General features: G+C 39.8%; 1 protein-coding gene across 1 annotated transcript in view; it reads right to left on the minus strand.

Annotated features, from left to right (window-relative positions):
* Positions 1–15,465, minus strand: part of col21a1 (collagen, type XXI, alpha 1) — a 468,143-nt gene that overhangs the window by 421,590 nt on the left and 31,088 nt on the right. The window contains exons 3-5 of the mRNA XM_043681233.1: positions 13,317–13,877; positions 3,884–4,049; positions 3,533–3,758 (exon numbers count right to left, since the gene is read on the minus strand). Coding sequence (XP_043537168.1) covers positions 3,533–3,758; positions 3,884–4,049; positions 13,317–13,877 — 953 coding nt within the window. The remainder of the gene's footprint in view (positions 1–3,532; positions 3,759–3,883; positions 4,050–13,316; positions 13,878–15,465) is intronic.

A 15,465-nucleotide genomic window follows, 5' to 3' on the forward strand; every position in this document is an offset into this window, starting at 1 on the left:
TCAGCACTGCCTTCCTAACCTGCAATCTTCTTCCCGCCCTCTCTGCCCCCACCCCAGTCTGGCCTTTCACCCTCACCTTGACCTCTTTCCACCTATCACATTTCCGACGCCCCTCCCCCAAGTCCCTCCTCCCTACCTTTTATCTTAGCCTGCTGGACAAACTTTCCTCATTCCTGAAGAAGGGCTTATGCCCGAAACGTCGATTCTCCTGTTCCCTGGATGCTGCCTGACCTGCTGCGCTTTTCCAGCAACACATTTCCAGCAAAGAACCAAAGTACCATGGGCACCCTATTCATTGAAACCATTCACCTGTAAAATCACTCCGACACAGTAGAATATATCTATTTTCAACAAAAACAGGAAACTACGTAATTGACTGTAAAATTAAGATGTTGAATTGTGAAAAGCACTAAGAAAATTAAAGCCTTTTGATGACAGTAAATCTCTGAAGTGTATGCAACACTGACTTCACAAAATCCAGCAGCAGAATTAAATTCCTTCTTCTTTGATATAACTCAGTGAAGGGATAATTCTAGAGACATACAGATGTACAGCATGAAAACAGACCTTTTGGTCCAACCTGTCCATGCCGATCAGATATCCCAACCCAATCTCGTCCCACCTGCCAGCACCCGGCCCATATCCCTCCAAACCCTTCCTATTCATATACCCATCCAAATGCCTCTTAAATGTTGCAATTGTACCAGCCTCCACTACTTCCTCTAACAGCTCATTACATACAATACCACCTCTCTTTTATATCTTTCCACTCTCTCCCTAAACCTATGGCCTCTAGTTCTGGACTCCCCGACCCCAGGGAAAAGACTTTGTCTATTTATCCTATCCATGCCCCTCATAATTTTGTAAACCTCTGTAAGGTCACCCCTCAGCCTCTGACACTCCAGGGAAAACAGCCCCAGCCTGTTCAGCCTCTCCCTGTAGCTCAAATCCTCCAACCCTGGCAACATTCTTGTAAATCTTTTCTCAACCCTTAAAGATACCAAACAAAGCAAACAATTACTGTTAACATTCAAATGCACCTAGAGTAGTAGTTTATGTAATTTGGTACATATATCCCTTTCTGTGATTCATATCATATCTTTCACTCCTTACAGGGTACTTCAGAATAACAATTATTACAGAAATTAGTCATCCCATCACATCTACACCAGCTTGCTGAATGAGCATCATGACTCAGTGCCATTCTCTTGGCCTTTTCCCATACTCTTGCATATTTTCTCTATTTAAATAATCATCTAATGCCCTCAATTGAACCTTCCTCCACTGCACTTCCCAGCAGTGCATTCCAAACTACTTGCTGTGTGGAAAAGATTTTTCTGTCATCACATTTGCTTCTTTTGTGAATTACCTTGTATCTATGCTCTCTTATTCTCAATCCTTTTATGAGAGGGAATAGATCTTCTCTATCTATTCTATGCAGTCATCTCAAGATTTTGAGAACTTCTATCAAATTTCCTGTTAGAGTGTTCTCTCCAAAGGAAATACTCTGAACGTCTCCAATTTACCTTCATCACTGAAGTTTCTTATCCCTGGAACAAATCTTGTAAACCTCTTATGCACTCTCTCAAATATATTCACATTTTTCCTATAGTGTGGTGCCCAGAATTGTACTCAATACTCTGGGTGAGGTCTAACTGGTATCTTATATGAGTTCAGCACAACCTCCTTGCTCCTATATTCTATGCCCCCATTAATAAAGCCAAGGATATTGTATGCTTATTCTACCTGTCCTCCCACTTAAGTAACTTATGCCACATATACAGGAGTCTACACTCCTGCATATCCTTTACTGTGGCACCTTTTATTTTATGCTGCATCCCCATGTTCTTTCTACCAAAATGTAGCACCTCACTCTTGTGCATTAAACGCATTTGCCCACTGCACCAATTTATCAATATTCATTTGTCATTTTAAACTGTCCTCCTCACAATTTATAATGCTTCTAAGGTTTGAATCATTCACAAATTTGGAAACTGCCCCCTTACCACCAAAATCTCGATTACAATACACATCTAGAAAGCAAAGATCCAAAAGTGATCCCTCTATAAACCTTTTTCCAGATCAAAAAATGTTCATTAACCATTATTCTCTATTCACTATCCCTCAGCCAACCGGATTCACATTGCTTGACCCATTTATTCCATGACCAATAACTTTGCTCACTAGTCTCTGTGTGGCACTGTATCAAATATCTTTTGAGAATCCATGTACATAACATTAACAGCATTAACTTCATGAACTTTTTCTGTTACTGGTATCTCGACAAAAATACTGGTAAATTAAACACAATTTTCCAACAAATTTGTGTTGAGTTTTGTAATTAACCTACGTTTGTCTATTAATTCCATCATGAATAATTGTTTCAAGATATTTCTCCACTACTGATGTTAAACAAACTAGTCTGTATGATTACCTTACGCTTACAACCTTTTCTGAAAAATGATCTATATTTGCAAATTTACAGTCTTGTTGCACACTGCCTCTGGGCAAGATTGAAAGATTATTGTCAGTGCCTCTGAAATTTCAATTAACTTCCTTCAATATCCTTGAATTCATCTCATCCTGTCCCAATACCTACCAACTTGAAGTACCTAGAGCCTATCCAATACCTCATTCTTATCAATCAACTTTCAATCCTTCTTGTGACTCGGTCTCTTCCTCTGACACTGTGGCGTGTGAAGCACCTCCTTCCTTAATGAAGCTTTTGCCTTTTGATGAAGCTTACAATCAGCATCAAACATCTCCTCCTATTTTCATTCTAATGATTTCAAACAGTCAGGAATTGGGTACATTAATGTCAGCCTTAATTTCAGGACTACTGGCGGGTGAACATATGGTCATAGCTATGAATTGAACATTATAACTTCTAATGTTTGCATGAAAACCTATATTTTATATACATGAAGTAAAACACAATACACCTTTACTTTTTTTTTGTATTTCACCAGAGCTATCACTTTCCTCATGTGTGCTATGACTGGCAAAATGGCAATGACAATGACTTCGGGCAATGACAATGACTTCGGGCAATCTTCTCCCACACAATTTTGCCAGCCTTTCCACTTCCCAGCCTCTTACAAATAACTGGCAAAATTCCAACCACTGAAACACCAACACAAAATATGTTAAATGCTGTCCTTTTGTGCTATAAGTGTCAATAGTTCATTGCTAGAAGTTAAAAACAAATGAAGACTTGAGGATGTAGAAACTATACACGAATAAAGCAAACATTAAAAACAAGAGCAAGGTAGAAATTTAGTCATGATGTGATGTTAAGTTAATTTTACTATCGGAAATTTGTAATTTCAAAATGGAAATCCACAAACAAGATAGTTTATACTTGTTTCCAAACTCCTCACCTGTAAGGCAATTACAACATTTTTTCAAAAAGTCTACTTATAAAATTTCTAATGAAAATAAATTACAGTTCTATATATCCACAGGAAATACTGCTTAAGTACGTCTCTACCAAAGATGCTGGAAGATAAAAAATATCTCTTATGTTTCCTACCTTTATAAGAGGAGACATGAACGTCACAGACTGTGTATCATTTGTCTTGTGTGTTGTATGGAAGATTACTGTATTGTCTTCTCCATTCAATGTAACTGCTGTTTGAATTGTGCCATCTAGAGCAAGAATTCTCCACAAGTCCCACTTTTCCTTAGTTACTGGTCTCTTGAATCGTAATGTGGACACAAAGACATAGGAGGGAGGAAGGCCATCAGGAAAAATGTCACTGAAATCAAAATATTTGGTTTATGAATTACAGAGTTCTGCATAAACTCTAGAATCAGAGAAATGTACTTCTGCAAAAATGAAATGAACTGATTTTATGAATAAACAGATACTGAAAATAAATACCTTGTTTTTTCCGTTAAATCACTCTGTGATGCAACTCTATAAGCTTTTTTGCCATGGTAAGACCCTTCAATTTTACTGGCTTTTTTTCTAATATCTAATCCAACCAGGATATCAAAGCCTTTTTCATCTCGAGCTGCCACAGGTATTCTTGTAGGGCAGACAGTCTCTGAAAAAACAAAAAGAAATGTTTTAACATTAAAATTTACACAATCTGTGAGGTGCATGACATCTGGAACCCACTTGCCCTGCAGTGATATTCCACTTGAGACAGTGCTAATGCAGTTAGGGCATAACGTTTACCTCCATCTATAAGGATGCCCTATCCTAAGCAGCTGCCACCCAATCAGATTAGTTAGCAATCTGTAGTTCTCGCACATTTATGGGCGGCACAGTGGCACATTGGTTAGTACTGCTGTCTCACAGCGCCAGAGACCCAGGTTCAATTCCTGCCTCAGGTGACTCTCTGTGTGGAGTTTGAACATTCTCCCCGTGTCTGTGTGCATTTCCTCTGGGTGCTCCAGTTTCCTCCCACAATCCAAAAATGTGCAGGTTAGGTGAATTGGCCAGGCTAAATTGCCCGTAGTGTTAGGTGAAGAGGTAAATGTAGTTGAATGGGTCTGGGTGGATTGCGCTTCAGCGGGTTGGTGTGGACTTGTTGGGCCGAAGGGCCTGTTTCCACACTGTAAGGAATCTAATCGGGAATTAGAAAGAAGGTTGATAGACCCTGGATTTCAAATGAGTCCATGGATTTTGCCCGACAGACACCAGTGAAGTGGGAGGCTGGATAGAGACCTAAGGTTTGCTATGAGCTTGGGTAGACACAGGGGTACCTTCAATGGACAGAGATGAACCACATTGGAGGAAGGCTCACTTCCTACCTCACAGTACCCCGCACAGTGAAAGCAGCTTGGTTGACTGCCTGGTTCCACCTTCCCCTGCCACACGTACTATACTGACATATTTGAAATGGGGGAACTTAAGTGGTCATTCATTGGCCACTTACATGTTCCAACAGGGCAACTGTGCCTTGCCCACCAACGGTAATGTGATAGAATAGTTATGGGTGAGCCATGAGGCAGCAAGTGAGTCACTCATTTTATCAACTAATCCATTTTGAAACATGCTGGCATTTTGGGTCTGTAAAATTCACCCCATGTGAAAATCTCTGCAAGATTTGACAGATCAATTATTCATTAAAATACAGATTTTAATACAGTTTAATACAATGTTAGATGAAACGCATTAATCAGGTAAGGCTGAACGTTTGACATTAGTGTTTTCACATTAAGCTTAGCACTGATTTTGAAAGAGGAAATAATGTTCAACTAACTTGGAGTTTTTGTGAAGAGGTGATTAAAAAGGTTAAAAATTACACAACACCAGGTTATAGTCCAACAGGTTTATTTGGAAGCAGTAGCTTTCAGAGCACTGCTCCTTCATCAAGTGGTTGTCCGATGAAGGAGCAGCACTCCGAAAGCTAGTGCTTCCAAATAAATTGGACTATAACCTGGTGTTGTGTGATTTTTAACTTTGTACACCCCAGTCCAACACCAGCATCTCCAAATCGTGATAAAAAGGGTCAAGGAAAGAAATGCTTTTGACATGGTATACATGAATTTCCAGAAGATGTTTGATACAGTGACACACAACAGACTAATGAGGCAAGTTAAAGGTCACAGTAGCTACTTGGATACAAAATTAGTTGAGTGATAGGAAACAGAGAGTAATGGTCAATGGATATTTTTCAGGCTGGAGGAAGTGGAGTTCCTAGTGATGCACAATTTGGGGTGGCACAGTGGTTCAGTGGCTAGCACCGCTGCCTCACAGCACCAAGCACTCATGTTCAATTCCAGCCTCAGGTGACTGTCTGTGTGGAGTTTACACATCCTCCCCATGTCTGCGTGGGTTTCCTCCAAGTCCTCTGGTTTCCTCCCACAATCCAAAGATGTGCAGGTTAGGTGAATTGGCTGTGCCAAATTGCCTATAGTGTTCAGGGATATATAAGTTAGATGCATTAGTCAGGGGTAAATGAAGGGGAATGTGTCTGGGTGAGTTACTCTCCAGAGGGTCAGTATGGGCTTGTTAGGCTGAATGGCCTGTTTTCACATTGTAGGGATTCTTCTGTGAAGCAAAGATGATGTGAGAAAAAATGTTCATACAGTAAGTAGTTAGGGTTTGAAATGTGGTAGACGCAGGTTCAGTTAAGACATTCAACAGGACATTGAAGATTAAGAGAAATGGTGTGCAGGAATAATGGGCCAATTGCATAATGGGCCAATTGCCTCCTACACTGCAAAATTCTGCAATTCTGTCTTCTCACAAGGTAAATGAAAACTATGCAAAATTTCAAGGGTTGTCAAGTATCAAAATAATACACATTTCTATAGCAGGCAATACATGAAAACGTAGCACAACATAATTCTATCCTGCTATCAATCCTATTCTTTTCACAAGCCATTCTTTCCACATTTTTACTTTTATAGACTGCAATCAATTATAGAGGAACCCCGATTATCCAAATATCAATTATACAAATTTTGGATTGTCCGAAGAGGATCTCAAGGTCCCTATAGAAACATCACATCAAAGAGGTGTTAATAACATTGATTGTATCTTTTGTTTACAATGATTAAAAATGAACTCGGCTTACTGAAATGCTGCCGAGTACAGTCCTGGAGATTGATGGGAGCCCAGGCACTGCCTTAAAATGACTGACATCCCTCCCTCTCTCTCTCCCCACACTTTCCCTGTGGTTTAGATTAGATTTCCTACAATGTGGAAACAGGCCCTTCGGCCCAACAAGTTAACACCGACCCTCCAAAGAGTAACCCACTCAGACCCATTCCCCTATATTTACCCCTGACTAATGCACCTAACACTATGGGCAATTTAGCATGGACAATTCACCTAACCTGCACATCTTTGGACTGTGGGAGGAAACCGGAGCATCTGGAGGAAACCCATACAGACATGGGGAGAATGTGCAAACTCCACACAGACAGTTACCCAAGGTGGCAATCGAACCGGGGTCGTTGGTGCTGTGAGACAGCAGTGCTAACTACTGAGCCACCGTGCCTCCCCTAGCTCTACACAGGGGTATACCCTAACCACGCTCCCCCCTCTTCCCCAGATGGGCAGGGGCATGTGCTGTGGGAGGTGCAGGAGCACAGAGCGGTGGGGGGGGTGGTTTGTGTGGTGTGCTGCTGCCTAGTCTCCTGAACAGGGAGCAGACATGGCAAGTGCTCACTCTGTCAATCCCATTGAAGTGAAGCAGTGACAGGGAGAGGCAAAAGCAATGCTGCAGGTCCCTTACACATTGTGTGTCTGCTCAGAAACAAACCCTGAGACAGAGAGAGGGAGCAAGGCAAGCAGAGCGAAGAAAAAAGAAACTTAGGAAAAATCCAACTCCCAGAAAAGAGGTTTTGAATCAGTTTTCCAAATCATCATTATCCGAACAAAATACTGCCCACCCATCTCATTCGGATAATCAAGATTCCTTAGTAGTTACATATAAGGTAATCGATGAGAATATAATTCAGTAGTTTCACTTCCTGCTGGATCACAGAATCTCCCATCATGCTAGATCACAGAATCTCCCAACTGTTTCTTAATTAAGTTCTTGACAATAGTTCTGAATTTGCATCTATCTACTTTTAATCCATGCAAATTCACCCAATGCAGTAATTTATTTTCAAGTACTTTTCTGCAACTACAGGTTGAAACTTAATGTATTTTTGTCTAAGTGTGAGTTTGTTGGATAGAATCTGGCCATGAGCCCAGCAAAATTTCACACCGCATGTAACCAAATAGACCTTATGAACTACCGACCTCAAGACCCTCAATCTTTCCTCATAAGACCTTCCCTCCATACCAGGCAACATCCTAGTAAATCTCCTCTGCACTCTTTCCAATGCTTCCACGTTCTTCCTATAATGTAGTGACCAGAACTGTATGCAAAACTCCAAGTACAGATGCACCAGAGTTTTGTACAGCTGCATCACGACCTCATGGCTCCGAAACTCAGTCCCTCTACCAATAAAAGCTAACACACCGTACGCCTACTTAACATTCATATCAACCTGGGCGGCAATTTTCAGCGATCTATGCACATGGACACAGAGTTCTCTCTGCTCATCCATATTACCAAGAATCTTACCATTAGACCAGTACTCTGTATTCCTGTTATTCCTTCCAAAGTGAATCACCTCACACTTTTCCGCAATGAAACTCCATTTGCCACCTCTCAGCCCAGTTCTGCAACTTATCTATGTCTCTCTGTAACCTGCAACATCCTTCGGCACTGTCCACAACTCCACCAACTTTAGTGTCATCCGCAAATTTACTAACCCATTCTTCTATGGCCTTTTCCAGGTCCATTATAAAAATGACAAACAGCAATGGCCCCAAAACTCCAGGAAGAACTTTCCCATCAACCACCATCTTTTATCTTCTTCCCGCTTGCCAATTTCTGATCCAAACCACTAAATCACCCTCAATCCCATGCTTTAGGATTTTCCTTGATCCGACCTGCCAAAGATTTCTCATGTCCCCTCTTGGCTCTTCTTAGCTCTCTCTTTAGATTCTACCTGGTTAACTTGTAACACTCAAGCACCCTAACTGAACTTTCATGTCTCATCTTTACATAAGCCTCCTTCTTCCTCTTGATAAGACATTCAATTTCTTTAGTAAATCACAGTTCCCTCACTTGACCACTTCCTCCCTGCCTGACAGGTACATACTTATTAAGGACACATAGGAACTATTCCTTGAACAAGCTCCACATTTCAATTGTGGCCAACCCCTGCAGTTTCCTGTCCTATCCTATGCATCCTAAATCGTGCCTAATCGCGTCATAATTGCATTTCCCTCAGCTGTAACTGTAGCCCTGCAGTATACACCTCTCCTTTCCAACACTAAAGTAAATGTCATTGAATTGTGGTCATGATCACCAAAGTGCTCACCTACCTCCAAATCTAACGCTTGGCCTGGTTCATTACCCAGTACCAAATTCAATGTGGCCTCACCTCTTGTTGACCTATCTATATACTATGCTTAAAAATGTGTTGTTGGAAAAGCACAGCAGATCATGCAGCATCAAAGGAGAAGAATAATCCTGAAGAAGGGCTTATGCCGAAACGTTGATTCTCCTTCTCCTTTGATGCTGCCTGACCTGCTGCGCTTTTCCAGCAACACATTTTTAAGCTCTGATCTCCAGCATCTGCAGTCCTCACTTTCTCCTATCTATATACTGTGTCAGGAAACCGTCCTGCACACATTGGACAATAACTGACTCATCTAAATACTCGAAATAAAACGTTTCCAGTCAATATTTAGAAAGTTAAAGCCCCCACAACAACTACTCTATTACTTTTGCTCCTAGCCAGAATCATCTTTGCATTCCTGTCCTCTACATCTCTAGAACTTTTCGTCAGCGTATAGAAAACTCCCAACAGAGTGACCTCTCCTTTCCTGTTTCTAACCTCAGCCCGTAACACCTCATTAGATGAGTCCTCATCAAACGTCCTTTCTGCCACCATAATACTGTCCGTGACTAATAATGCCACACCTCTCCCTCTTTTGCCACCTTCCCAGTTCTTACTGAAACATCTAAACCCCAGAACCTGCAACAACCATTCCTGTCCCTGCTCTATCCAAGTCTTCAAAATGGCCACAGCATCAAAGTCCCAGGTGCCAACCCATGCTGCAAGTTCATCTACTTTATTCCCGATGCTCCTGGTGTTAAAGTAGACACACTTCAAACCATCTCCTGTACACTGGAGCTCAATTCAGCTTCCCACCTCCCTGCTGAATTAATTTAAATCTTCCTGAAGAGCATTAGCAAATTTCCCCCACAGGGTATTGGTCCCCATCTGATTCATGTTTGTAGAGGTCCCACCTACCCCAGAATAAGCCCCAATTGTCCAGGTATCTAAATCCCTCCCTCCTGCACCATTCCTGTAGCAACATGTTCAACTGCTCTCTCTCCCTATTCCTTACCTCACTAGCACATGGCACGGCTAACAAACCAGAGATAACAATTCTGTTTGTTCTAGCTCTAAGCTCACACCCTAGCTCCTACTCAGCAGTCACAATAGAATGTCCTCGGTCTGTATTCACATTGATTGCTTTTTAGAAGCAAAAATCAGAAATTGCTAGGAAAATTCAGCACAACTGACTGCACCTGTGGACAGAAAGCACAGTTAATGTTTCAGGTGCAGTGACATTTCTTCAGAACTGATCGTAGCTAGAAAAAGTTTAGTATACATGTTGAATTATTGAACTCAATATTGAATCCCAAAGGCTGCAGAATCCCCAACAACTCCTGAAATGAAAGTCAGAATGGGTACTTGGAGGTCTAGCATGATACTTGTTCTTCTAGACCACCATCTAGGCACCAACATTTGTTGTATGCACCCATGTTCATGGATGCTGGCATCAGACACATGCCAGCCTTTCCTCACCGTCATGGCACATCTTCAATCCACTTAAAGAAGACTTTGTTCTGTAATGCAACACTTTAGGGTGCACCAGCAACATTGCTCCAAGGACATGCTGGGATTTATATCCAACTGATGGATTTGGTCAGGCTGCATCTCAGGGCTGCTGGCTTTTTTAGTGCTCACTCACTTTGCACCTATCTGGATGCTCACAAAATCCCTGCCATGCCTTGTCTTTTAGACGTTTGCCCCTCTTCAGGCAGAGTTTGAAGACCCACAGAACTACTGAATAGCCTTGCCTCTTAGCAGGGATACAAACCAAAAAGCTTGCTGTATTGGTCAGTAGTCATTATTCAAGCGAACTTGAATGGTGAAGGTCTCAAGTTTGAGTTTCTCATTTAGCACATTTCAAGACATATTGTCAGTTGATGGTTTGGATGATGAATGTTGTATTTTCACAACACCATTAAAGGGTGTTTAACCATGGAACTATGGATATGATTTTTCACTGCTCGTCAACTACAAGAGAAACACTAGGAGCAACACCAATCGCTCTACATGGCCTTCATCGATCTGACCAAGGCTTTTGACTCAGTCAATCAGGCAGTGCTATGGAAGACCCTCTCACAGGCTGGCTGTCCCATGAAATTCATCAATGCCCTCACCAATGGTAATATGACAGAAGTCAAGAAAGGGATCAAGCATGAATGTATCATTGTCCCCACCCTTTTCTCTATCACTCTTCAACTTGTCAAGAACGAGCTTCTCAATAGTGTGGACATTGTCTATGGGATGGACAGAAAGTTTCTCAATCTCAACTAGATGAAATCCAAGATGGAAACCATTTGTGGAACTTCAGTACGCAGGTGACAATGTCACTTCTGATCTCTTGAAAGAGCATCGTCAAGCTTTGCTTAATACCTTTATGAAAACACAGCAAAGAATTGGTCTCAGCCTCAACCTCAAGAAGACAAATCTTTTACAACCTCTCCCAAGACAAGTTCTGGTCCATTCCTTCATTAAGACCAATGGAGAAATCCTCCGAAATGTGGAACATTTCCTCTACCTTTTATCTAAAGTGGATATCGATGCAGAGATTCAATATCGCATCAAATCTGAAAGGGCCACCACCAGTCTCCTCAGGATGAGGAATTTCAACAACTGTGACATCCGTGCTGATATCAAGATCCTTATGTATAAGGCAGTCATCCTTCCAACTCTTCTATCTGGTTCCACAACTTGGACCAAATATAGACATCACATGAGAATCCCTGAGAAATACCATCAACATATGGATTCTCCTCATCAGCTGGAAGGACAAGCACAGTAAAATCAGCATCCTTGAAGCAGCTAACAGCATCAGCATAGAGGCCACAATCAGATAAAACCAATGCCAGTGAGCCGGCCACTTGTTTAGGATATCTGAGTTTTGACTACTAAGTCTTCCTTGCCCAGCTCAAGGAAGGTACTTGAATGAGGGGAGGACAAAAAAAAGTCTTTTAAAAGCTCCCTGAAGCCATCCCTCTAGAAATGCAACATTAACATCAACAAATGGGAAACCTTCATTGAGAAGAAACCTGAAATGACTTTGAGGAAACTCCTGTGTGAAGGGAGACTATTCTGAGAACACCCAGCCATATGTTTGAGGAAACCCCTGTACGAATGGATACAATTCTGACAACACTCAGCAGAAGAGGAAGTATGGAAAAGGAACCGGAGAAAGGAATGCCAATGATCTCGAGGCTAACGATCAATTCCACCTCCAGGAAACATTTACCAAACGGGTGGTCAGAGATGAGGCTCTCAAATTTGACTCATCTACCATGCAAGGACCCACAGAACCCAGTGACACTGAATTTCCAAGATAGACAATCATGCTCATTAATGACTGATTGTCAATGGCAACAAGCAACAGATGTTGATTAGGAGAAATCAGATGGAATCAGATATTTAGATCTTGCATGAATTTGAAAGATCTGTACACATTAATGAAATCTAAAAATGTCCATTTCCAGAACGAAACTATTAAAAAGTGAATACAGTAGCATAAATTCTTGAAGGTTAGAATTCCTCTCTACATTCTATTTAGTACACTGTTCAACATTTCTGCATCAAATTCTTGTGTGCACTATATTAAGTTGTTAACCAGTATATTTTAAATGGATTTGGCATAAGTATGTTAACTAATCCACTAAAAGTAAGATTTGAAATTTTTATCTCATTCACAATATGGAACCAAAATTACAAAAAAAACACAGATTATTATGTTCTTTGAAAAATGCATTTGATCCTTCCCTCTCTCTCAAGATTAAATACTTTGAGGAATGTTTGCAAAACAAAAATTACATATAAGTTTGACACAATTTTAAACTTATCTAATAAACCCTAACATGTAAAATAACACCAGTTATTCATTTCTTAAGATCAAAAATCAATATCACTGTTTTGAAGCTTTCACGTACTTATGTTTATCACCAAAAAGCAGAACTAGTGATAAAGATTGCCACGCCCATCTAAAACCTGCTTCTCTTCTGCTTTGGATTAACCAGAAGCTGGAATCTTGAACACATATAGAAGTTTACTACATAGCAGGACCTATTTTCACTGTGCCAACTGACCAGGAGTTCCATGAGAATGGTAGCAACTCTATAGTCATTCTCAAGTCATGTAGTATTGAGCTACATAAATACAATGGTTTAGCTTCCCAATGCTTCCTACACAAAAATGAACACATAATTATAAAAATAATTAGACTATATTAAGAAAAGATAATGCATTTTGCATGTAAAAGATACTAAATTATAATCTGTATGAATTATAATCTTATACCATTTTATCCAGGGAATTATTACACTAATTTGAGCATCTTTTTAATCAAAAAAATGCTTTGTTAAAAGAATTGTGGCTGTTATTCTAAGATGAATTTCTTTTTGGGTGCCATCTTCAACCTGACACAAAAATGTTTTTCTGACATACATGAAGAAGAAACTATTTACCTTCACAAAGCTTTTGTTTGATTGTTTCTCTAATTTTGGTTATACCGCTGTAGTCTTCAACATGAAACACATATGTGGATGAAGGTTTATTTGCAATTGCTTGAAGTTCTGCATCTTCTATTTCTTGACCAACTCCAATTGCAAACAGGATAATTTTCTTTTTCCTTGCTTCCTCTGCTGAGTCCTTCACATCATCTTGGGATTTTCCATCTGTAAGTACAACTGCTACCTTTGTCACAGCATTAGCAGCCCTGGTTGAGGTAGCAAACACGTAGTTAACTCCAAATGTTATAGCTTTTCCTGTTCTTGTGTTTCCACCCCGGTACAATATGGCTTCCATTGCTTTCATCAAGTCTTCATTTGACCTATATTTGTCCAATGGTATTTCTAGCAATGGATCATCGCTATATTGTATGACACCCACTTGTGTAAATGTAGTCCCAATTTCAAAACTGCTGGATATATTGACAATCCAGTTTTTGACAATTTCAAAATTTTCTGGCCCTACACTAAATGAGCCATCCAAAATAAAAACCAAGTCATTTGGAGCAGTTCTGCAGCCTAAAAGAAATGAAAAAAAACATGGTATTACTATGAAAGGAAAATGTACATTTTATACACAATATCATTAACAATATTATTTTACGGAAATTTTAAAGAATCTGAATGTTACGCAGGTCTACTTTTAACTCAACTGGTGCCTCCACTTCCTCCTGTAAGTCATGTTCATAATATTTGATCTGTGGGCCACAAATTCCTTGTTTCTTCTGAAGAAAATCCCTTGCTGTGCATCTCACAAAGGGACCACGATTTTAGTAAAACTAAATTTTGAGGTCCGCTGATATAAATCTAGATTGCATACAAAACAATTTTGAAATTATTAAACTGTGTTTGATGCAAGGACCAGTCGGTTTGGTTTTCCTTATGATAATGGACTTTTGTGAAGTTCTTCACACAGACTCCAAATTCCATCTTATGAGAAACCTATGCATAATATGACCAAATAAAGTTTTCACAAAATCCACTGGAGAAGACTAGTAAGACCACTCAGGACAGAAACAACATTTTAAAAAATTTGTCACCATTGTTTTTGAACACAGTTACACATATGAGCATGATTTATTGCATAGCTTTGACATCAATCATTTTAGCATGGACTGTTTACAGTTGGTTTACACTTGAAGCTTTCTTCCAAATAACAGCAACAATTGTAGTGCCTGGCATGCCTTCAAATTAATTATTCTAAATATCTTTCATTTAATGCTATAAAGGTTTTCATAACACTATTTCTGAGAAAATGTGACTTTATATATTCAAAATCAGGAAGTGATCTGATAATGCAGACAGCAAGACTGTTTCCATTTATGGGAAGTCCAAAACGAGGGACCATAAAGGCAAGAAGGTCACAGGTAAGTCTAATAGGGAATTAAGGAGAAACTTATTTATTCAAAGACAGTGGTGAAAATTTAAGTCTTGCTACTACATTAAGTCACTGAAGCAAATAGTTTGATGCCTTTAGCAGAAAAAGGTAGTTAATACATGAGAGGCATAGGAATAAAAGGATATGCGAAGAAATGCAAATAAAGTAGAATAGAAGTGTATAGTGTAGGAAGCATAAAGTAATTGGGTTTAATGGTTTGTTTCCATGTCATAAATTCGATATAATGCAGACTACATATTTGTAAAAATACATTAAACCATAAGATCTTTTGCTGCTGCATCACACTGAAACACGGTTTTTGCCTCACCTCTCATAAAGTTACATTGATACAGTGGCAAAAAAAAGGCTGTGGAAATGCAGGAACATTATATTTGTTTTGCTTTGCATATTTAGTGCATTAGTGTTTATTAGTATGATGAATATTTCTACTAGAAAATAGAATTGTATAGAATTGTTCACCTGGTGGTATTGTATCACGAGGAAAAACCCAAGAAGATAGGAGAAACCATAAGTATAATAGCCTGCATGTTTTCCTTCCATTTATGTGACCAAGTGAAAAGTCAGGTGGGCTCCACTATAGGTATATGTTCCTATCCAACCAATTTTCCTTTATTGACTGTACCTAGGCAATATAAAACCCTAAAGCGCAGGAACAGGAAAATCTGCTTCATGTATTCCTACAAATATAACATAACATGAACCATATAA

This window comes from Chiloscyllium plagiosum, chromosome 3, assembly GCF_004010195.1.
Source record: "Chiloscyllium plagiosum isolate BGI_BamShark_2017 chromosome 3, ASM401019v2, whole genome shotgun sequence".
Classification (NCBI taxonomy): domain Eukaryota; kingdom Metazoa; phylum Chordata; class Chondrichthyes; order Orectolobiformes; family Hemiscylliidae; genus Chiloscyllium; species Chiloscyllium plagiosum.